The sequence below is a fragment of the Erpetoichthys calabaricus genome, chromosome 16 (genome assembly GCF_900747795.2).
Source record: "Erpetoichthys calabaricus chromosome 16, fErpCal1.3, whole genome shotgun sequence".
Taxonomy (NCBI): domain Eukaryota; kingdom Metazoa; phylum Chordata; class Cladistia; order Polypteriformes; family Polypteridae; genus Erpetoichthys; species Erpetoichthys calabaricus.
In genome coordinates, this window is record NC_041409.2 from 68123074 (window position 1) to 68149004 (window position 25931).

Genomic DNA, 25931 nt, shown 5'->3' on the forward strand with positions numbered 1-25931 from the left:
ATGCTTTTACTCTATTGTGTCATACACGCTGCTAAAGAGGTACAGGTTGGGATGTGGAAAGCCAATTCAGTAAAATAAATAAAATTCTGTGTGCTCTGCTTCATGTGTTGCTTTACTAGTACAGAACTTCAAATATGCATGTGTACCTGTTCTGTGTTTAGTTATTAGTATAACTTATACAGTACTGGTATTTTAATGTAGAATTGTTAATGGTGCTTTGTGTTTGCACTTAGTGAAAAGCACTATACAAAGTTTTAAATACAACCCTAGGGGGAAGGCAAAGTTGTGTAATGGATCTGTCGTAATATCTTTAAAAGAAACTTTTAGACTGACATTTTTATGCTGCTTAAAATAAGCAGGCCTGCTGTTACCCAGGAAAATCCCAACCTGACAAACATATATAAAAATATATAAATTATACAATAGGTGAAAATATCAATGATATCAACATAAAAGAATTGTGTGTATAGACAGACAAAAAAAAAAAAAAAAAAAATCATTGTCAACATCCTGCAGTACTATAGATAGAACCTGGGGGGTGGGAGTATGTTGGGCGGTGTCTGGGATCACTAACATTCTGCTTAAAACTGTAAAAATGTTTGGGTGTTAACCTTATAGTTTGAATTTTGACATAAAAACTACACTAATTTCCTGCATATATCAACTAATGAGAGGTTGATAATGGGAAAAGAAGTAAAGCCTTCTGTTGTAAAATAACCTGTAGCATTACTTAAAGAGTTTTCAGTGTTACAACTAAAATTACCTTTGCTGGGTCTGCTATATCCTCAATACCTGGGGGAATATCATTTTCAAGTTTAGCACCAATCTCTCCATGGCCATTCACAGAGGCCAGCTCTCGCCGCAGCTTTATGAACTCTTCAACAGATAAAAACTGTTTTGGTAAGTTGTTCTGTACATGTTCTCTAAACCTATAAAACACACACAAAAAATATATAGATAAATACAAATATACACTTTAAGCAAAGAATAACTGTAGGGAAACACAGTTGTATCATGAAATGTCTAACAAGGAATATATTTTTAGCTCTTAACATAATGCACAAATACACTTGTGCTCACATTCCATTAAATCTGAATTATGCAATTTCGTATGGTACTTGGAAGCTTCCAATGAACTTTGTACTTCAAGAAAAAAAGTGTTTACATAAAAAGCGTAGTCACTTAAACAACTATTCTACGTAGTCTGCTTATTTTAATAAATGTTCTATAATTTATTTAAATCAAGAAAAAGGTTACACATAATTTTTAAAAAAAGCCCAGTAATTAAAACAAAATGCATTAAAGGCAGTACAGCAGCAACAAAACACAATGTTCCATACTACTCTTATCTGAAATTAGCTTTACAAAAATGCAAACTAAGTGATGTCACTGGGATGAGAATCTGGATTCGGATTTTATGAGACCACGGTCTTCTCTCAGAAAAAAGTTGTACGTTTTCAAGCAAGCATATGCCAAAACCAGTTTCTTACATCAGCAGAACATTCCTTTGTCTTCATTTTTTGCTGTGATTGTCCATTAAGATGACTACGGCCCTTACAAAGTGAGCTTTTTAAATCAATATAATAAGGTACTACAGTACTTGAGTCCTTTATGTTTAACTATACAGTAGTCAAATAACTCGCCTTTGTGTGGTTAGTGATTCATTTGTCATTTGTGTAAACTTGGGGCTTCCAAATCACAGAGGTTTAAATACTTATGTAAACATTAACTTTTGAGTTTTTTTTCTACAGTTACATATCTACAGAAAATGGTTTAATTTGACTTTGGAAATGTAATGTTCAAGCATAAAAGCTCACATTAAAAATACTGAATAGATAATGTCATCTGTTTTCTGCTCCTGTACATAAAGAATTTGCCTCCGTTTTGAAAGAACAGAGATAGCTTAAGATTAGGCTCTTAAAACCTTTTTACCTTGGCACTTTTCGGTACACATCTTAACATTTAATTAGATTATAATTAAAAGGAGCCCTTAACCATTGCATAGCATTTTTGTTAAAGAAAAAAATCTGTGCAAAGAGTAAAGTTGTCAATGATTTACTTTAAATCGAAAAAAATAACTTTTATACAGGCCATGAAAGTTGTACATTGCTGATTTCACAAAACTGTGGGAGTGTTTATAAAAAAAAAAAAAAAGGGGGGGGGAAGGGAGAAGGAGAGGAAGAGGGGGCAGCATGGGGCAAGACAGAATTAAAATCTATTAATACCAATGACATGGAATCAGTGACTCTACCAGCTGAAAAAAAAAACCTATCATCAAGGGGGCTATGAAACAAATTTTTAAGAAATAGGGAGAGCGACTATCCTAATGCAGTTATACACAGGGAGGTAAATAAATGAAAATTCCAACTGGTATCCTGCTCTATTTACAAAAAATATCTGTGTAGCACAGTGCACAGATTTGAATCAAACTCCAAGCCCATTTAAATGTTTATGTGGAATTTCAACATTTTCCTCTATCTTTAGTGTCCTGTTTATTAGGTACAAGACAAAGTTTGCAACTCTATACAGGCAATCATGTAGATACAACCCAATATCACATGGGTAAGATAATGGTACAATGACATCTGTTGTGAGCAATACCAAAAAAACTGAACTGCAAGTTCTTGGAAACTGATATAAAAAAAAAAAAAAAAAAAGCAGAAGGTTTTTGAGTTGAACGACAGACACATGCAACACAATTGATTGAAGAGACAAATCCTGAGGATTTGGAAAGTGTGGTTGCTGCAGTATTCAAAGGAAAACGAGTAAGCTTTCAGAACAGGTAATAAAAGGTGATTAAGGAAGTTCAAAAAAAAAAATTAAAAAAAAAAGCATCTTAACAGATTTTTTTCTTCATGCCTAGTGAAAGGGAAAGATGCAATCTGCATTACCTGGCAAATGCACTAAGCATTTGTACATCCAGAGAAGATATTTAACAGAGTGTCACATGAAGTATTTAGGTAAATGCTAAGAAGGGTGAATGGTAATTATTCAATGTGATGATAAGGTCAAGACAGCAGATATAAATGGTATAGAACGGCATGGCATACAATTGCACATGTATGCATGTGTGTGTATATTATATATATATAATGAACACATTTTATTCAGTTTCCATACAAAATACGTGTATACATTTATTTTATATATGGTGACAAACACCAGAAATAAAATACCCTTTCCACGTGATAATTTGAAATAAGTTAAAATTCACTATCAAATAGAAAGTGTGCTACAGGAGTTCAGATACTGTGTATTACAACTAATACCAACAATTTTTACTGAATAGAAAAACAAAAAGACATCATGTATGGTACTTTCAGCAGATGAGAAATATGTAAAAACAGTAATAATCATCAGAACCATTAAGCAGTTAAATATATTAACCCACAGAAATGTAATTGTACACCACAAAAAACATAATGGAAATAGTCACGTTGGTATTGATTTACTGTCAAATGTTCCAAAGAGAAATGCAAGTAAGAATTTTACTATGTTGAGTATACATGAAAATTCTGAACAACATACTTAAGACATAACGAGTACAGGAAAGCGTACATGCCCTATTTTCATCTTACCTCTGAAAATGGTGACTATACAGCTGTGTTGGAATACCAAGAATTCTGTCATAGATGTTTGTAACTTCTCTTAAGTTTGCCAGCTCAGTTTCCCAATTAATATAGGACTCCCAAAGTCTGTCTGAACGGAAGTCTGTGCCTGCTGCAAGTACAGCATGTTCATAAACTCTGTAAGAAAGGATGAAAACACACACACATATATATGCAGGTCAATAATGAGTATTCTTAGCTCAGAACTTTTAGCAGCACACACTCGGCAGCTGCTACTTCAGGGACACCTGCTTATTATTAGAAGTGGTCTGCTCCTCTAAACAACTCATTTTCCTCCAGCATAATATATACTGCATTAGCACAGATATTCAAACAAAAAATATGATCACAATAGAACCTTATTCATTGGCTATTTCCAAGTAGTATAATGCACTGTCACAATACCACTCCTCCTCTCAAGCTGGTTCGACGAACATGAAATTTAAACTCTAATGCCCACCAAATAGCTTTATCTCAACTGAAAATAACACACCTTATCAAAGTGTGACCTAAAGATGCAAGAGGACAATTCTCATACAAGCAAAGTTAAGGAGTTGCTTCAAAACTCAAGATGCTTTTATTTCCTTACAAAAGTGGGAAATCAGCATGTCCACACAGCTATACAGATTTATAAAATCGCAGCCTATTAAATCCATTAATACTATGTAGGCTTCTAGAAGGTTTAGAAAATACCCAATGACAAGTTCTAATCTCCTTTTTAATAAACAAGAGTAAATTCTTTACATCAATTCAATCTTGCCAAACGTTTGACCCAAAAAAATAAATAAAATTATCACAAGATCAAACCAGATTTGTTGAAATCAGAAATTTACGGTCAAACCTTTGACAACTGTTTGATGTAGTGTATATACCTCTTTAGTACCCAATCTTCCAGGGGTCCTGTTATTTCTGGGCAAACATTTGATAGATTGAAATAAGAATCTCCCCTTACTATACTATGCAAATTGAGTTTGCACTAACATGTGGTTGGAATAAATTTTATTTAGAAGACAAATGCAACATCACTTTCAATCTAATAAGCAGACAGCAGTTTTAAAAATAAAAACTTTGTATGGATGTTTTTCCGCATTAAGTAAATGAAAAAAGAATGGAAGATAATGATGCTAGCAGTAGTACTATTTTTAATTGAACAGCATACAGTGAAATTGTTATATCCAACTAACAGGCAACAAATCACTAATCTCTGGTGTCAAACAAGAATGTACAAAAATACATAGGTCTTTTAATAGAATGGTGTTATAGATCATACAGTAGTTGCCTTCCATGATCATTTTGGTGGGACTTAAGACTATATGCTACAAAGTAGTAGCTTCTTTGATAATGTACAAAAAGGTGATCAAAATGTGAATGTTCATTATCGGCTTCTATACCATACATAAACTGGCAAGTTCTCAAATAAGAACAGCCCACACAATCCTTTTAGATGGCTTTTATACAAAAACTAAAAAAATCATCATCTATGTCAATGTTCAACAATTTTAATAATAATAATTCATTACATTTATGTAATTTTTTTCAATGTATTGTTTCATTGCCTGACAATGTACTATTAAAATTAAAACACAATTTGTTTTTTCTTAAGACAATTTTAATGAGCTTAACTATATGACATAACCCACAATTAAGAGTATCAGTACAGGAACATACTTGACTAAAGCTGTTACAAATGCAGCTCATAATGAATGTTCGTTATCTGAGAAAAATACTTTTAGTGAAATTTTAAGGCATTAAGCTTAAAAACAGAAATGTTATTTTGAGCACTAGAATTCTGGGACAAAAATGCTACTTACGCTCGTATCTTGCTGTCAGTGTCTGGGTCAGATGAATCCAATGATTCCTTTAAAAAATTAATATAATGTATCCAAAGATCAACACTGAGTGGGATTGCTTGGAGACCTCGTCGATACACCTACAGACAAACACACCACAGGATGCTGATCTCCACATCAAGTACCACATCTCCAGTGTATAGTTAACACCAGAAATGCATTTTTTGTTAGCCTTAAGAAAAGGTAATGCATATAATTTTGTTTAAATAATCTGCTTTTACCATTAGGTGGAAGCAAGCAAGAACAAGGCAATGTTCTCTTCATCACGGGGTCTTCATCATTCTTCAATTTGTCGTTTCTGACCATGCTGATGATTAAGCTTTTTTGAAGGTACAGACTATATGGCACAGACCCATTAGACCATTGCGGATAGCCTCGGACCACAAATGCAATAAAATATAGCAAACACATACAACCATATTAAATTACAAAAATAAACCATGCCCACGCCCCACTGTCCCAGTGGAACTGTAAAGTGCATAAACAAATTAGCAAACAGCATTGCAAAATTCAGTAACCTTTGATTTAGAACCTGTCGACAAAAGGAAAGAAAATGTTATTCTTACATAAAACCTACTAATTAAATAAAAAAAGCAATAACTATATGCAGCTTTTAAACACAGCTACTGAAAACAAGGCAGAATAAAGAGTATTCTACTGAGAAAGTCAATACACAGATAAACTGTGATGACCACACCCTAACAATCTTCGTGGTTTAGGAATTATGGTGTCAGTCAGTCCTAGATTGACCAAGCATCTTGCTATCCAGTAGATGTGTTTAAAATATTTTTCAAATACTCTCTGCTTACCTCTTCAGCACGCTTAATATTCCCATGACGTTTCTCAAGATCAGCATATTTTTTCCAATAGCCATAGCAGTAGGGGTAATAGGAGAAAAATGCATCAAAAGCCTTCTGCGCAGCTGCTATATGATTCTAAAAAAGGAGGATAGACCTTAGTACTTCCAATCAAATGAAAATTAAAAAAAACAAAAAAAAAAAAAACCCATGTCATATGCCATGATAAAAACAAAATGAACAAATACAAATTAATCCTATTAAAAGTCTGTTAACATTAGCCAATTAAAGCAAGGTATGGCAGAAATCAAACATGAATGGGTGCCAATCTATTAACACATAATAGACGTAATAGCAAAACTAATACAAGGTCTGGTCATACAGAAAGATTTCACCTTCTCAGCAACAATTGTCCTGAACTAGTCTCAGATTTTCACTTTGCTTTTTGACTTAGTTTTACTAGGAAGTACCATTATATAAAAGGTACATGGCTTAATTTAATCTAATTATTAACACAAACACCTGCAATCAATGGTTCTGAAAGAAAACCGTCACCTCTAGAAATCACTATGATAAGAGTATCTGCTACAATAGTCTGGGATATGAGGCAAGTATTGCTTTCTGCCATTCAATGGATGACAAAAGGGAATGCTCAGTTTTTTTGTGTTTCTTGCAAAGAAATCCAATCTAAGAGCAACATTTGGACATGTATGGAAAGTGGCATTATGACTAATAATGCAAAGTAAGCACATAAAATATTAACGAACTGAAAACCAAGGGCAAAGAATTGCAAGCTTTATTTACAATTTACTAATGTACTGTAATGAAGTTAATTTTACCCCAAGATGAAAAATGTAGTAATGCAAGAGACCGATTCTAAACAGTGTATAAGAACCTATTCTTTATACTGGTAAAAGTTCATAAACTTAGGGGAAAATCCTGTGAGGTTTTGGATCCTCTATTTTAAATAGTGCTTAACTACAACTCAGACGGAGAATAACTTTGGACTCAATCAGGATGGGAGCAAAGTGCAGCAAAAGCACAGATTTCTCTTTTGATTTCATCATTACATGTACTTTTAACTTCAATACAAATCAGCCTTCACGCATGCCTGGCAGCTGATATGGATTTGGTATAGTCACCTCTGCTGCAGTCCCTTCACCTCTGGTATGCCATCTGATGAACTGCATTTCAACAGAATACCACAAGATGGTGGGAAGTACTTTAATTTGAAAACTTTCCAATTACCATCCTAAATTTAATGTGTGTTAAAATGTCCATGAGCATTCAACTAAAAAGAACACAGCAGGGAATTTCAATCTGATTTCTGGAAAACAAGGGCTGCAGGGTTTCATTCTAGCCAATGGTGCCATTAGAATGCAATAATTTACCATAATTGAAAAAAAACAAACTAAATTTTAAGTCATGTTAGAGTTCTTATGTCATATCAGATGTCTAATATTGTACAGAACCACTTGCAAAGATTTACCAGTAAAATGCTTTGTTGACGGGGCGGCACGGTGGCGCAGTGGGTAGCGCTGCTGCCTCGCAGTTGGGACATCTGGGGACCTGGGTTCGATTCCCGGGTCCTCCCTGTGTGGAGTTTGCATGTTCTCCCCGTGTCTGCGTGGGTTTCCTCCGGGCGCTCCGGTTTCCTCCCACAGTCCAAAGACATGCAGGTTAGGTGGATTGGCGATTCTAAATTGGCCCTAGTGTGTGCTTGGTGTGTGGGTGTGTTTGTGTGTGTCTTGCGGTGGGTTGGCACCCTGCCCAGGATTGGTTCCCTGTCTTGTGCCCTGTATTGGCTGGGATTGGCTCCAGCAGACCCCCCGTGACCCTGTGTTCGGATTCAGCGGGTTGGAAAATGGATGGATGGATGGATGCTTTGTTGACAGGAGCAGACTATTTCTTAATCCTTATTTTTATTTTCCTATCTCAAACTTCTGTCTAAATTGACACTTCATGACTAAACACACATTAAATAGGACCAAGTTAAATGGTAATTTTTTTTTTCCCCCCTTTGCCTCTCATTGTTAATTGTTAGCTGCTTAAAAAAAACAACCAAGAAAAACAAGCATACACTGAATGCAGTTGTTTATGGCTAGGGTTGATTGGAGAAATTCAGAGTTTTTCTCAGGAAATATGAGGTGTTCTCCAATGACCTTGTTCACTGAATATTTTCCTGGATGTTCAGCAAGTGACTGGCTTATAGAAACCCATCGTGACATTACAGAGCTGTTGCAGCCATGAGCAGAACTTTCACACATGCATACTGCACATATATTCTACCTCATATTAAAAATTGCTCCCTAATCTTTTTGTATGCATGATATCGCTACTGCAGCCCAATTTGCACCACCGCATGCATTAAAAACAGTTCTAAATCATAAACGTTAAAAGTCAGATCACTTCTGAGTGTGAGACCCTTATAAATAAAATATTTACTGCTATTTACAAAGTATTTCAATCTTTGTCAGAAGAGAGTGCAAAGGAATATGCACAGATAGGTCAGGCAAAGAAAAAAGGGTCCTAGCTGCATCTGGGCTGCAGTGTCTGTGCAGATCCTTTGCAGTTTTTTCTTCCATCAGATAGATGGAATTGTCTTGTAAATAGTAATAAATCGTTTTTATTTCTTCACAGGCTTTAAGGCTTGGTGTGCATGTATTTGGCCTATGCCCCCTTCCATTATACAGACCCAGCATGCAACCCCACCTGCTAGTACTTGAAGATCGGTCTGCACTACCTGCTTCTTGGCATGGCCAGTAAGTGCCCTGAACATTGGAACTCTGAGCGTGACGATAAATATATTAAACATTTTTTTTTCCATATTTTTGGTTTGTGGCCATTTGTTGTATTTTGTTGTGATGCTTGACTAAGGAAGGGTGGTGCAGTGGTTAGCACTGCTGTTTCGCAGCTCATGTCACATTGTTGGCTGTAGTAATCGGCCTAGCATAGATGGCAGACACTCCTCTATCCCTCAGGTACATATTTAAGACTATTGCACCATTATAATATACTCAAAAATGTGTTTGGTTCCTCCTATTCCGATTGTATTTCACTAAGCTTACAGTAAAGCCAACTCCAGAGGTTTTCGTTCATCACTATTAAAGACTAACTCAGGGTTTTAAACAATAAAGAGACTAATTAAAATTAAGTGTGGAAACGCTAACAGTGTTAGGGAAAAAAAAAAAAGAAAAAATTAAGAAAACAGACTGAACAAAAACCTATACCCACTATAGGCCCTTAAGGATTAAGCACCAAAAATCCCTGTAACACAGGTTATTTCCTTATACTTTACAATATCCTGACTGTGGAAACTCACCTCTTGTTCTACGTACTGCAGCAAGTAAGTCCATCCTGTGAAGTCCTGTGAATTTTCTTCTACTACCTTCCAAAACTTGTCAAACTCTGGAGGAAATGGAATATCTGAATCTGGTGTGTCAGCTTCATCTGAAGCGCCTTTTGGAGTGCTCTCTAGATCCATGTTTGAAGGACTTTCAGGTGACTTTTCTCGAAGTGGTGTTGCTAACTCTTCACCTGCTGTAGCAGTAACAGAATTAACTGGGTTTCCTTGAGAACGGGTAACTTCCAATGACCCAGCATTTTCTGCATGATCAGTGTCTGGCATTGCCGTCATCTTTCGTGTTGCTTCCTTGACAAGTGACGAATCTATACCAAAAATAAAATTAGAAACTACTTACAGAAGAACAATAATTCCAGTATGTTTTCGAAAACATATCTAAAGGTCTACAAACACTAGTTAGAAAGAGGATACAGTGGAGGAGGAGGAACAAGATGCTGATTAAACTGTACTGCCAGAAATTTCATTATACTTCAAACGTTGCTTGTTTTATAAAAACAGATGTGAGAAAAGATTTATGATATTAATTTAATTTTACTCATTCGCATCTGTGTGTTGTTTCTGGCAAAATTTATCATACAAGCAAAAGGTAAAGTAAAACCTTGGCAAGATTGTTTTAGACAATGAGTTTTACACAAAATACACATCAAGGATGCCAATTTAGAGCAGGTTGGACATTCTCAGTACATTCATGTGGCTTGAATTGAAATATGCATGTCTTCCATGCAGATAGTAGGTCAAACACCTCATATTGTTACTCATTTTCCAACTTTGAATTTGTATTTTTTCTAAGAGAAAGTCAAAGCTAAAGATGGTTTTGAAACTGAATGTGCCCTTAAAAAACGTTAATTGGAAAAATTCTGAAATTGTAAAAATGTTATAATCATGTTATCTACTATGTTCCAGAGAAAGTGGAAATATTTAATTAACTTATGAAATTCTCAAAGCATGGCTCAATGATCCATATTGGAAAATAATCTCCAACTTATTTTAAAATAACAAATAATCTGGTGGGAAAAAAGTGTACAGATTGTGAGCTTTTACTTCTACTAGAAAAAATGACAGTGCATTTCGTCCCTCTACTCTAGCTGAGCAGAGGTATTGATATAAATGAATCTGAAGCAAAATTAAGTTGGTTAAAGTTAGTATTTCATGGCACACCTTTTACACACAATAACTGCTCCAGATCTGTGATCCGTTAATATTAACATACTCTTGATAACTTCACTCAACATGTGCCTTGCTAACTGTTTACACCTCTTGTTTTTTTTTTTTTTTTAAAAATCAAAATATTTCACACTATTGATTTTTGAATTCTTAACTGTTCACCAATGGTTCTCATTGATATCTGCTTTAATTACAGGTTAAAAAAAATTCACCATGGGAACAAAAAGTTCTGTATCTAAACTTACCTTCTTTATTTACATTTCCTTAGTTTTCATTTTGTTTAGTACAGTACATACAGGCAAATGCAAATTCCAATAACCACAACCAACCCTACACACTCAAGAGCACTTTAAGGAGTTAAGGATTAACTAAGGGAGCATTTAATGGGTTAAAACGTTCCCGAAGGGGTTACATTTCAGAAAGAAACACAGCCTACATTGTCCACCTGTTGAAACACAGAATGCAGGCAAAAAATCAAAAAACAAATTCAATGGTGTTGATTTACATAATGTCAAACACACATTCCAAAGTTGGTTTCATTTTGCAACTCAGTAAGTGATGTATTGCAATCTCTCTTGTGACTTATCAATTTCAGTTAGATTAAAATGTCAGGATTTTTTGTACTATGGAATCGCTCTACCTATATCTGCAGAACTGCAGTGTGTCATGGTTGCACCTGTGCCCCTTAAACATACGCAGTTTATGCTTTTGACATATTTTAGTTGTACTGAGGTTATACCTTTGTCATATTTTAGTTGTACTATGGGGCATTTTATTAGTTTATTATGGCAATAAACATTGCAAGTCAGCAGTACTTTGATTCAGCTGCTTGCTCTAAACAGCTAGCAGACGTGCCATAGTTCACAATATGCCAAGATTATGAGGATAAATGAAATAAACTGGAAATCACTTGAAAAATCATGCAGAGTGATGGGTCCTTAAGAAATGAACTGAAAATGAAGTTTGTTGGCCAAGACAGCTAAAATTTGGAATTCACATGCTGAAAAGGCTTTTCAAAATGGTTATATTAAAGGTGATGTAACAAAATTAAAAATCAGAAACAATTATCTTCCACCATCTTTAATGAGAAAAGAAACCAGCTTATGCTTGCTGGAATGCACACTTGACAAAGAAAAAAAATTTAGGGTACCAGAGAAGTATATTAAAATTTAGACCGATACGTAAATAACCTACATGGAGTAAAAGAATCTGGTCAACATACTTTGTGAAACAGTGTGTTTAAGGATGCAGATGTGACTTGTAATACATCATAACACTACATAGGACGCACAGAGTAACACAAAGCCTCAAACATTGTGAGCTAAAACCACCACAATTCTTGGGCATTCAGTCAATTCTCTGTTTTTCATCTTGTTTAGTACCTCTAACATCAATATCGGATGTCAAATGCAAATTTTTGTCTTTCAATAAGTTTATTTTTTTTTTTTTTTACCAATTTGATATAAATTCAAATAGAGAAATTCAATTTACCATTCCCAGAGCTTACCAACTTGAATTTCTAGCAAGTATGGAAGTTTTTAAACATCGAGTAGTAAGTTTTCATTTTGAAATTATACGGAGCAGTTCATTTCGTCACCACTAAATACAAGCCATCCTAGAGACTGCAAACTGGTTTTTAAGTGCGTCTTGATTTTTAACTTGCTACTACAGCAGACTTCATATCCCCCCACCCCACCTCAGTGTCTGAAGGATGCCTTCGAATTGTTTTCATTTCAGTACGACACAAATGGACCTGAACTCTTAAAAAGTTAATTAAATTTGGCCTCTGTCTTGAAATACACTTGTGTTCATGAATAAACAGTGTTTTATTTAACCTCCTTATAGTTAGACCCAAGCATCACTCAAGCTGTAAAAACAATGCTAAAGCGTTAGTTCCAAGTGTCACATGAGCAACAGTATAGACACGTCTCACGTAAGACCCAAGGTTTACTTGGGCTATAAAAGTGGCAACTGCATAGTGACGAGCATCACTCCACAAATGGTATAGCCATGTCTTGCGTAAGCGTCAGGCCCGAGTGTTCCCTGAGCAACGGTGTAGATGCATCTTCTCCTAGGCTCATAATGGTGTCTTGTAAGAAATGAGTCATCAAATCTGTCTTCAGGCAGTGAAATTGAATTGGACAGTGAAAGTGATTCTGGGAATCAGTGTGACACTTGCATCACTCGCACATGTGCAGTGTGCTATTCATTATCAGTATTTAATACTATAATTCGTATCATTATTATACTTTCTACACTTCTGACCTTGTACTTTGTGTTTTGCATATTTTACAGTAGAAAGATGAGCCAAAAAAATTAGACCCATCAAATCCTTAAAATCTGTAGTAGTAGGCTGGAAATCTCTGTTAATCCACTACTCATTTTAATGATTGTTCAGAAATTTTACGCAAAGTGTGTACAGGGATACAAGAAAACATTTTCGTAAACCACATGGAAGAGAAGTTCACAACACACAAGGAAAGCATCCCAGGTAGGTTAAGTTGACTGCATCATGCAACCAATCGCTTCTAAAAATATTTTATGTCATCAGAGGACACATGTGCGTAACTACAGTTTACCTCCGACTTCTGTGTCTGAGAGTATGTTTTCTATGTAACTTAATCAGCTGTAAAACGTGACAATGCAGCCTGATGTATGACAATTTTACTGCAGTTAGCACTGCTGCCTAACAGCTCAGGTGAAATTTTAGGCAACAATCTTACCAGCACAGCTCACAGAGCTTTCCAGAACAGTAAATTCACCAAATTCTGAAGGGTTCACTCATCACTTAAACCCATCTAGAGATGATACAAAACCTTTAATCCTCTCCCCGCGCCCCCAAGTAAACCAGAATTTCACGTGAGCCGATTTGTACAAGAGGGTTATAATGTTTTGTGATTATAACAGTAATGCCGTATTTTTTGTGATGTGAATACAGGCTGCAGAGACAAATCATGCCAGAAACAGTGTAATTTCTAAATATAGCTTCACTTTAAACAAGCAATTGGGACAAGTGACAGCACATCTTGAATTTCTTCAAACTACCTATTCTGAATTCTGGCTCTTCAATTTACAATTTTTTAATCCATATTTTATTAAACTTTAGTAAGGCAATTACTTGGTCTTTTGCATGAGCTTTGAATTTACCAAACATTGATTATATTCAGGTTTTCTTTTTGAACAGGGCAATTTATGTTCAGATTTGCAAACATTTTTCATACAAAAAAAAAAAAAAAAAAAAAGTCAAAATAAAATTTGTAAAATTAAGCAAATTTTAAATGCAAATTTAAATTATATTTCATAACCATTAATCATTAAAGACTCATCCAGATTAACTTTGACATAACTGAAAAGCAACTTTTGCATTTTTTTTTGGAAAACAGAAGAAAACTGATGCTCAGGTGTTTGCAGAATGTGTAGGTTGTTAACTATTTAGGCTGCTGCAGCCTGGCTCTACATAGCAACACCTAACTTTCTAGCAAGGGAGTCATCTCTCTATTATAAAAAAAATCCTGTAGCGAAACAGTAGGGCGTCGAGACGTGATCTTCATGTTAAGATCACGGTAAACAGTTAAAAGACCCACGAGGACCTTAAACATGAGACACTGTGCCAAGAGATTGACTCAAGACCATCTTGCGATGATGTAGAACATGAGATTCTTGCAAGACACGCCCTACTTACATTCAATATCATACAAGACAACAGGGCAGCAAAACATTCAGTCGTGTGAAGGATTTGGGCACACACAGATCCAGGGTCTCCGTGCATATAAAGCGTATAAGGACAATACGTTATAAATGAAATGTCGACGACTAAGCAAAGAAGAAAGCAGCACGAAGAGTCAAAAAAGTGTTGGAAAGAAAAGAGCAAAAATAATCTAGGTGCAAATTCAGAAAATAAGGAAAGTAATTATCAGCCCGTAACAAGTGGAATTGAAACAAAGCACGTTCAATCGGGCTCAGAATTAAAAGACAAAGTGGAACTTCATAAATACATTCAGAAACGTTGACGCTATACACATGCAGAGCAGATTATGAAAGCAGTGGAATTCGAAAGGCTCAAAAAAAAGTATGTGCGATACAAATGTGGAGAAAGTTAAAGAATATGAAAGTAGGAAAATTATAAAGTATAAAAAAAAAAAGTAAAAGATCGCAGTAGCACAAACAAACGGAAATTACTTGAAAAAGGGAAATAATCACCACGGACCAGGTGTCATTGGGGAAAAAAAAAAAAAAAAAAAAAAGACGACAAAGCGAGGCCAGAAATAAAAGGCAGACTAGAAAACAAAGTAAAACGTCATGAAGAGGTTACAAAACAAAGTGGTCAAACACATGCAGAGCAGGCTATAGACAATGAAAACTGGAGTTCAAAAGACAAAAAAAAAACAAAAAAAAAAAAACGTAGGCGCATGCAGAGCAAGATACAGAATATGAAAGCAGTATCAAAAAAAGACAGCAAACATCACATTAGCATGAAGAAAGAAATTATTACTTTGAGAAATTCTTAAAAGGCGAATTGAGATTGAATATATGGACACAGGTGATATGTCAGAAGTATGTAAATATTGTAAGGCTTTGAAGTTTAAGTCAGTATTTCAAAAACGTGTTTTACCTCACATGCATTTATTGGTTACTTTGCAAAAAAAAAAAAATATTAACTGCTGATGATGTCAATCGCTTTGTCTGTGCTGAAATTCCAAACAGAGAAACCTATCCTGAATTATGGTACAAAGTCAATAAACACATATCTCATTGACCTCATTTAAAAGATTCAGCTTATTGGGACTGGAAAGATTCCAAATATTGTTTTCACATAAGTTCTGAAATAAAAGTGAAACTAATGAAATAGCAACAATTCAAAGAAAAAAAACAATCTTAAAAGTGTGTATCCGGAAAACAAAACACAAGGGTTGGCGAGCGAAGCGAGCAGGGGGCAAAGCCCCCTAGTCTTTAAAATAGACAACTATGACTCTGTAATAACACAGATTTCATCTAGCCTTCATCTGTATTGTGGCAATTTTTACAATAATTTTTTTTTGCCAATGTAGACCAAAAGGCAGTGGAGATAGAGCCTCCTGGCTGTAGCTACACCAATTGACCCAGAATACTAGATGAAAATATTCTTTTGGTGTTGATTTTCAAAAAACTGCTTTATTGTCACACTAATTAAAACATTGCGCACACATTTAAACATAAAACAACAAGTGCATGTGAATGGAAACGGAAGATGTGACTTTTGTGACTATTATGGTCTTAAAAGTGATATCTGTGTGTTTAGATTTGTATGTTATCTGTATGTAATAAGCGAGCCAATCCCTTTAAGAGAATTACCCAGCATGCTGCGAGTTTCAACCCTAGTCAAAATGCACCCAGTATGTGAGAACAGGAAGAAAGGAAGGAATGGAGTCTTGCTCGATGTTTGCTTGCTACCAGCAATAGCATCCAGTGAGCTAACGAGGGAGAGTGAACTATTGTCGGTTCAAAGACAGCAAATATTTGTAGTTGAATCCAGTATATTTAAGTAGCAGAAAGTTAATAAGCATTCTAATAAATAAAAAAGCCATTCTGTTAATTACAGTAATCATTAATATATTTGTAATTTGTTATTTAAGTCTCAGTCTATACCAGTACCTAGCATCACCAACAGAATGTTCAATCATGCCACAATATGGATTTTAGTCCATTCCACGCATTCCTACTGGCTGGGCTTTCGGATGTTGTATCTTCACAGTTAACATTTTCTATATGTATGCACTGTGATACCCCAGCTCTTTAGTACCCTTACACTCTGGTAAAATTTCCCCTGACAGCTGGTCACGTTTTTTCCCCATGTTAGTAATGTTTGCATAGTTGGTTGCTGCATTCAGCTTCAAAAAGTGCACGGGAAAGGTGCTATATAAGTAAAACATTATTATTAAAAGTGGCATGATTGTTTTGTAAAGGGTGGCACACATTACCAGGTTTAGTGAACAATGCCTGGAAACCAAGAAACCCTTCTGTACACACCCCAGAGGATTTTGCTGACATTACAGACCGCAAATAGACATTGTAAATTGACACTGTGACATCACAACATGTACCACAAAAGTCCTATCAATGTGTACTCCATAGTTAGCAGGGTACTTATTCACAGGATACCTGGTAAATGGTAATGCATTGTAATATGTGGCTACAGTAATTCAACATGCCAATGTATAATTTGTAAACTATTACCATTTAACTCAAATGCTCCTAAGCTGAGCTTTACTTCATGCTCAACTTTTGAAAAAGGTTTATATTGTGCTTGTTTTTCTAAGAGTTTTTTTTTTTTTTTTAAAGTAGTGTGTAGATTTATATGCCGACTTCATGCATCTACAAGTTGTACAAGGAGTATCAAAAAAAGCCTGCATTAGACATAGTTGGGGCACCAATTAAATTACTAAAAGGCTAATCAAATCGAGGCATGCTGTAGTTTATTCTTGCCTTAAGGAAGGCAAGATAGTGCTCGCATTAACCTCAATTCTTGCGAAAAGGATTTCTCTCACTGTGATCGTCCTTACAGGCACATTTAACAGTAATCACACTTTTGACATCCATGCTTACCTGAAACAAAGTAAATATGCACTTTTATTATTTATGAAACACTGTCACATTCCAAACACTAAATCAGAAGATGCAATACCATAGTCTCCAGTGACGACTTTCACAACTCTTGGCCAGAATACTGCAATTCTCTTTTTAATGCCATTTATTACAAAATATCTTGCAAATCTAAAACATGGCTTCCAGTTAAACTCAGACTCTCCTAATGTCTATTCCCTTGCTAACATTGTTCAAGGCAATGATTAGTTGTAAGACATCTTGAAATCTTATATTCTGATTCATGAAGCCATCATAAAACAAAGTTCAGTTAGGAAATATTACAAAAACAAACCCTGATTCAAACTAGAAAGATCCAACATTTCTCATGAGCTCAGGTATATGGAAAGATTAAACACTTAATTTGAAGAAATGACAAGCAAGATGATACACCATCAAATCTATAAGTAGAGAGAGAGAGAGAGGTTATGAAGTTAGCAAACCACTTAATTTTAAAATTCTAAAACAATTACAATTCAGAAAAGTATGTAGTTTTTCCATTTCATATGAGCATAAAGAATAGCTGCTTTGAATACATCACAGAAAGATCCACCAGAAAGTCCCTGTCAGTGATACTACGGCATAAACCATAATTATAACACTGAACTATTAATCTAACTTGAAAATGTCAATACTGCTAGGATATTAACAAGCTTCATTGTCTTAATATCTTTGATCATACCTCATTTAATGGTAAGCCTGAAAAAATGAAATGTTACAACCAAAATTTCTTTAAAAATCAAATATATAAGATACAAAGCAATAGTAACTAATGCAGACTTGACAGTGTTCAAGCAATAGGGTTTCACTGTATCAGGTCTTTATTTCGTTGATAATTTTTTTTTTTTTTTTATTACACCCATTCCACCCCCCCCCCCCAAAAAAAATCACACTTTATTTTAAGAGATTATGGCTTTCACGTTAGAAATTTCCCAAATTCATTATTAGTTATGCGATTTCCCTCACAGAGTCAGATCAGTCACCATATACTACTGATAATTAAAATGGGATACAAAACGATCCAAGGCCATTCCCACTCCCTACTCAGACAATCAAAGTCATTGTTAATACTATAGGTAACTTTCCACCCAGCTTACATCCACCACATTAAGGTGGTCGTCGTGGCCACTACCAGACTCCTACTACATTCAATTCAGGTCCTTGCTCTTAGGATACTCTCCATAGTGTGATGGACAGCCGGTACACCTTCTTATGGGAAGGACCGGGGGGAAAAAGAGTTTGCACAGGGCAATACCGCCCCAGGGACAACAGAGGGCAGTCCCCCTGATTTGCTACAGTGCCACGGGGGAGGAGCATGTAAGCTCAACAATGCCAGGACCCGTGGCCACCAAAAGACGGGAGCAAAGGGAAGAGCTGAGCCATCCTTAGCAGGACTTCCACCACACCCGAAAGTGCTGCTGGAAGATGACCACTGGACACCTGGAAGCACTTCCTGGTATCGTATAAAAGGAGCCAGCTACCACTACTCTGGGAGCCACAGTTTGGAGGAAGCAGACAGCACAGGACAAGATACATCAACTAGGGATGAGTCACCAAAAGATTGAGCCAGCATCTTATCAATATCAAAAGTGCCTATAAAAACAGCAACATTGTACAGTCACACAGGCTTTTCAAACTAGTGAGGCAAAAGGCAAGCAGTCCTTTTAAGGATAGCTAACGACCTCAAAAAGCAGGGAATTCAGCCATTACAGTACTCTGTGGTGACGCTACATTCTATTACAAAAATACAAAACATCCCGTTTCTACTTGTGTAAATGTAAATTATGACAAAGGATAATTTCTGTCATGTGAAATATTGTAATTATATTGCACATTAATTACTTCAAAACTACAATTATGCAAGGTCTTCAGATTTTGTGAGACATTTTGCTGTGACAGTACAGGGGTGAAAAAGATCAAAATCACGTGAATTAAAGTGAAAGTGAGAAGTATTCTATCGATTAAAGTGGCTCTATAGATAGGATAAAGAATTGTGGGAAATCAAAGTACAAAGCCCCATCCACTGATCCACACTATCTGCAAGCTGAAAACTTGAAAATGAAAATGTAAAGTGGAAAGCTTTTTTACTTTTAATTTTTGTAGCTTCATTGCAGTTCAGGGTGAAAATGAAATTACAAGAGAGATTGAATTTTCATTTTATAATTAAAAATTTTAATTTCCTATTTTGCAGAAAATACCTCCCATAATACACTATATTGCCAAAAGTATTGGGGACCCCCTCCAAATCATTGAATTCAGGTGTTCCAATCACTTCTATGGCCACAGGTGTACGAAATCAAGCACCTAGACATGCAGACTGCTTCTACAACCATTTGTGAAAGAAAGGGTTGCTGTCAGGAGCTCAGTGAATTCAAGCGTGGTACCGTGAAAGGATACCACCTGTGCAATAAATCCATTCGTGAAATTTCCTCGCTACTAAATATTTCACAGTCAACCGTTGTCAACTGTGGTATTATAACAAAGAGGAAGCAATTGGGAACAGCAGCAACTCAGCCACAAAGTGGAAGGCCATGTAAAAATCAGAGTGGGCACAGTGCATGCCAAGGTGCAGTGTGTAGAAGTCGTCAACTTTCTACAGAGTCAATAACTACAAACCTCCAAAAGCTCAAGGACAGTGCGTATCTGTGCCGCCACCATCACCTGATCAAAGCACCGTGCAGTCCCTACATTGATGGATTAAAGGCCAGAGGTCCACATGGCCACCATCATCAAATTCTTCCATGTGAAGGCTGAAAACCATGAGGACTGATTGAGATCATTTATGTTAGGTAGAATGCCTAGAGTGGCCTGGGTGGTCTCGTGGCCTGGAACCCCTGCAGATTGTTTTTTTTTTCCTCCAGCTGTCTTTTTTTTTCTTCTGTCCTCCCTGGCCTTCAGATCTTACTTTTATTCCATGTTAATTAGTTTGCCTAATTTTATTCATATTTTTTTTTCACTCTCCATGCTGTAAAGCACTTTGAACTACATCATTTGTATGAAAATGTGCTATATAAATAAATGTTGCGTAGAGAGCTTCATGGAATGGGTTTCCATGGCCAAGCAGCTGCATCCAAGCCTTACATCACCAAATGCAATGCAAAACGTCAGATGCAGTGGTGTAAAGCCCACCGGCACTGGACTCTAGAGCAGTGGAGACGTGTCCTCTGGAGTGATAAATCAGATCTCTGTCTGGCAGTTCGATTGACAAGTCTGGGTTTGGCGGTTGCCAAGAGAATGGTACTTGCCTGACTGCATTGTGCAAAGTGTGAAGTCTGGTGGAGGGGGGGATTATGGTGTTTTTCAGGGGTTGGGCTTGGCCCCTTAGTTCCATTGTAAGGAACTCAATGCTTCAGCATACAAAGCCATTTTGGACAATTTCATGCTCCCAACTTTGTGGGAACAGTTTGGGGATGGCCCCTTCTTGTTCCAAAATGACTGTGCATCAGTGCACAAAGCAAGGTCTATAAAAGAAATGGATGCGCGAGTTTGGTGCGGAAGAACTTGACTGACTTGTAAAGAACCCTGACCTCAACCCGACAAAAGACCTTTGGGATGAATTAGAGCGGAGACTGTGAGCGAGCCAGGCTTTCTCATCCAACATCAGTGCCTGACCTCACAAATGCTTTCCTGGAAGAATGGTCAAAAATTCCCATAAACACACTCCTAAACCTTGTGGAAAGCTTTCACAGAAGAGTTGAAGCTGTTATAGCTGCAAAGGGTGGGCCAACTCCATGTTAAGGCCTATGTATTAAGAATGGGATGTCATTAAAGTTCATGTGTGTGAAAAGGCAGGCGTCCCAATACTTCTGGCAATATAGTGTACATACACACACAAACACGTACAGGCACAATATATACTAGTGCTGTTGGAATGAACATTGCGATTTGAATATAATTCGAATCTATATATAAAAAAATTCTTATTCAAAGGCAAACGCTGACGTTCGATTATAAAAAGAATGGTCCTTTTGTTAATTTTTGAGTAATTTTGGCTTCCTGTTACTCCACATGCTATTCTGCAATACCTTTGTATTTTGTACTTCCACGGTTAGCATTTTTATCATTTTTAACTAGCATTAGTTTGTATCTTCATTTGCAAAAGTGGACAGATTTTCCTATCATATTGCTCTGCTTTTTGGTCAACAGGTGTACTAACTATACATTTTAAAACTTTCGCCAGCAACTTAGAAGTACAATTTTTCTCCTGATCCTCTTTTGTTTTTCACACTTGAACTCAAGATCCCAGATTTGCTTTTCAAAAACGTATTCATCATAGTAAACAAAAGCTGGTTTTCTTTCTCATTAAACAAATGAGAAATAACTGCCATTTTTCTGATTGTCCTTTTATTATTAAAGCTGCTTTAAAATAATAAAATTAAAAAAAAAAAAAAAACTCAATTTAAATAAGCATTTACAGTGTCAGGAAAGCATATTTGGCTACCTCAGCCTACACGTCTTCAAGGCTACTGGCTTGACGCATTTCTAAAGCAAAGGTGAAATGAAAAATTGTTTACATGTGTAATATTGCTGAATCTATAGGAGGAAAATAATTGAGTTCAGTTTAATCCGGTGTTATTCTTTGACTACAGGCACATAGCTTTGTTAATATATGAAATCAGGGTGTGTAACCTTTCGCAAGCCTTACAAAAACAGCCTAGGCTTATTTGAGTTGTTTTAAGATTTTGCCATATGTTTGTTTTATGTACTTAGCTGCAGAATTTAAAGTTACTGTTGATGAAACACTAAGACTAACCATGTTGTAACTTTCATAAAATACAGATGGGCACAGAGTTCATGTCTTTTGCATAAGCAAAAAGCACACAATGGAGTAAAGGAACATGAAAGGAAGGACTACAGTAGCACGTGCATTTGGTGTATTAAATTAACCATGAGCGATTTTTTTATGGGTTTCAAATATGCATTACTGGCATGTGAAGTGTCTCTGTTCCACTTTTCTCTTTGATCAGGACACTTTCCATGCACAGAAAATTTTTTGTAGAGAAGCATTAGTTTAAGAGTCACAAGTGCTCCAAGCAATGTACTGCAGGCACAAAAGCAAAATAATAAAGTGTGGTTCCAGTGCATGTTGCTTGTAAGAATGATTTCCATTTCTTGGCTGCTTTTATGCCTTGCTGCCCTGACAAGGATCAACAGAAACACATGTTAGTTAGTAAGACCATGACAGGGTGATACTGGCAAGAGAGCAAAAGAGCAAGAAAGAGGTTAGCGTGTCCAAGGTGGACCTATTTCATTATTTTGGACATGTCCAACAGGCAGCGACAGGATCTTGTATATTTTTGCACCATTTAGAATAAAACGCCATTTGGCACTTGTGGACTCGCCCAGAAAATTAGGATCTTTGCAGTATCAAGTGAGCATCCATAAAATCTGTCTACTTCTCCTTTACAGATGCAGCAATATTTTAATGAAGGTGGCATAAATATTTTAATTACACCTCAGAGGCAGGTGTATATGTGACTCCAGCAGCCATGTTATGACAGAGACATGGCATGTTGACACTTTAAAGTAGGGATTTTAAAGCACTGTAATAAAAGGAAGAAAAAAAAAATCTAAATTGTGACAGTTATACAGGCACAAGAATTTCACTAATGTCCTGCAGTGTATGTGACAATAAAGACCTCTAATATAATTTTTCATTTCCTTTAATGAGAAGGTCTTAGGATTAAAAAAAAAAAATAAACAGGCATCTACAGTTTAAGAGAGAATGGGAAAGAATCAGATGAACTTTTAGAGCACTGGAAAGTGCCTGCTCAGATTACACTTGAAGATCAAAGTGCAGAGAAGTGGGAAAGAAGGAAAAAAAAAAAAAACAAAAAAACAAAACCACAGTACCAGCAGTTATTTTCTTCTACTTTAAGAACTTGAGAAAGCAACCCCAAAAAATAAACATTCCATTGCATGGGTTGCCTAAATGCACAGCCAGCAAAGGTTATGGCTATTTGTAATAAATTAAAATAAATCACGATTCAGTATTACCACTTTGTCTACCTATGGCAAAAAAATAAATACAAGTTTGAATATACACCTGAAGAAAAACACAAAAATATTTGAACAATATAATATGAAAAAAATGAAAAATCACAAACATCTAATAAAAATATATACTAAATTTTCACACTGTTCCCAGTGATCACCCATTTCAATTCAAAAACAGACACCTTACTGTGAAAGTGTTTTTTGCAACAACCATCAACAAAATCCAAGCTACTAGTAAAAGCAGAAACTAATCAAATTATTTAATCATGTGCAATTAAGTATATTGCCCATTTAAGAGTAAGCAGCTGCAGTGACCGGATAATACTACTACTATTTCACGGACACGTCTATCCAGAGTGACTTACAATATTTGAAATACAGCTGGTTACATTTCTTTTATTTTCCCTGTTGGAGCACAGACAAGTGAAGTGACTCGCTCATGGTTACAGTGTCAGAAAAGGATTTGAACCCACCACGTCAGAGGTTTAGGTCCTAGGTCCAAAGCCTGAAGCACTGCACCAATACTACCTGCCAGTATTAGCCATTGGTTTTAAAACACACAAACAACAAATAACGTATGCAAACTTCTGATACATGTGATTAACTGTCAGCACTATATCCAAGGCCCACTGTCTCATTAAATTTGGTCAAGTTGCTTGATTTTATGTACTGTATACTAAAACCCTCACAGAAAATGTGTTAGTTTGCTGTTACAAAATAAATAGGTTATTAACATCCAGTAAGGTGAACTATTCTGACAGCCACTGCTTGTGTAGCATTGGCCTAATTGATATGTGCATCTGTTGGGGACTGAGTATTAATTATCCACGATTCTTATGAACTTTTAAGACATAAATCTCAATTTTTCTTGATATTTTACACCTAATATTCATTGTTCGTTTCCATTACAAAATAAAATACATCACAATGAATTTTCCTGATTGCCCCATCTGACTATTTGGGTCCAACTACAGTACTGTGCAAATTCTGGTCTCACCCTGGTTAGTACTCCCCCACTAATTAATGCCGCGTTTTACTTAACATACACATTATGTGAGAAACAGATGCTGTAAGCGAAAGCCACAAAAGGATGCAAATAACAGATTCCACAGCTTAACCTGTGACGTCAGTTAAACTACTGCGCTTTACTTAAAAACAACAGCTGTAATTGCAGCAACGTCTAAGGTTCAAAGTGGGCTCTCATTGGAGATCATCTGTAGGTGTGGACAGGCAACTACTCGCTGAGCAATAGCAATGCGTCTGCCCCAATGTACATTTGTAAAAGATGGGAAAATAATTACATAGTTCTCTTTCACCTAAAACAAAAACAAATTAAGGAATTTCCCTATCAGTTTGGACATTCATTTAAGTTACTGCCAGAAAATACAAGATATTTTTTTTTATTTGCGCCATGCGTGGAGGCAAAGGCCAACTTCCTCCAAAGACGATAATAGCGAAACTTATCGCATGCCTTCCAGAACTACAACACTGCTAACGCGGGATTACGCGAACATACTCTTTGATTTGCGTTAAATCGACAAATCTCTTAAGAGTCTGGGGGGTAAAAAAACGTTTCTATACAAGGCTTGAGGACTCCATGCTAAGTAAACTCAATCAACACCCAGGGACTCGCATGCTGAAAATCGCGAAGAAACGAGCCATACGAATGGTAAACAGTCACCGGTAGACGTAAAAACCATCTAGAAATCATTATTTCAGCCTTTGAGTATTAAGAATAAAACGGGCAATGCGTAGAGCGCAAATGTGTGCTAATTTTATGGCAGAATAAAAAATGGAAAAAAAACGTCCGTTTGAGGCCTAACAATCTTTACTCCAGACAGTTTAAATTTCGCGTTAATACATAACAAATATGCTAAACATAACACTGTGATATGCTATCAACTGCCACTCACCAACTGCTTCCATGAAAAATAAATTTTGCAAGAGAAAAAATAATAAATATTCGCGTTATCTCTCTCGATCCCAAAAGCTTCTCCTACTCATCGTCGAAATCAACCTTCTTGAGACAGAAACGCATGCGCGCGAGAAGTCAGACAGAAATAGGTGTGGCTTCCCATTAACCCAATGTGTGGCGCTCTGATAGGACACAGGCATCGAGGTGCTATATTTTATTTAATTTGATTTTACATTTTGTTACTGGTTGAGACAGTATAATGTAATGTTTGTTTTTATTCCCGACGGTTCAGTGTGGGAAGTTTAACCGTCCTCTGGATGTGTGCTTCTCTTTTTAAAAACCACCATATAGTAGACAACGGTGTCTACAAATTCTTGTTTAGGAATTTAATTTCATTCTCAGTATTAAAAAGCAGAGGCTTTGGGTAAAGATCGCTGGAATGGTTTCTTAAATGGTTCTTGTGATAGTTATATAGCCAGAATCTTAATTTTTGGAACCATACAAAACCTCTACAGAAATGAGAAATGTATTGAGTTGGATGCTGAAGTAGCAAACCCAGATAAGATCAGTAATAAGAGAAATAGAGAGGAGTGATCAATTTAGAGATAAAGTTGAGGA

The 25931-nt window shown here is 36.1% G+C and overlaps 1 protein-coding gene across 1 annotated transcript in view; it reads right to left on the minus strand.

Annotated features, from left to right (window-relative positions):
- The window catches only part of prpf39 (PRP39 pre-mRNA processing factor 39 homolog (yeast)), a 50011-nt gene extending 24580 nt beyond the window's left edge, over window positions 1-25431 (minus strand). Inside the window, exons 1-6 of the mRNA XM_028821709.2 lie at window positions 25312-25431; window positions 9578-9924; window positions 6268-6393; window positions 5420-5538; window positions 3579-3746; window positions 764-929 (exon numbers count right to left, since the gene is read on the minus strand). Of these exons, the coding sequence (XP_028677542.1) occupies window positions 764-929; window positions 3579-3746; window positions 5420-5538; window positions 6268-6393; window positions 9578-9924; window positions 25312-25324 (939 nt within the window). The 5' untranslated portion in view covers window positions 25325-25431. The remainder of the gene's footprint in view (window positions 1-763; window positions 930-3578; window positions 3747-5419; window positions 5539-6267; window positions 6394-9577; window positions 9925-25311) is intronic.
- Between the last annotated feature and the right edge of the window lie 500 nt (window positions 25432-25931).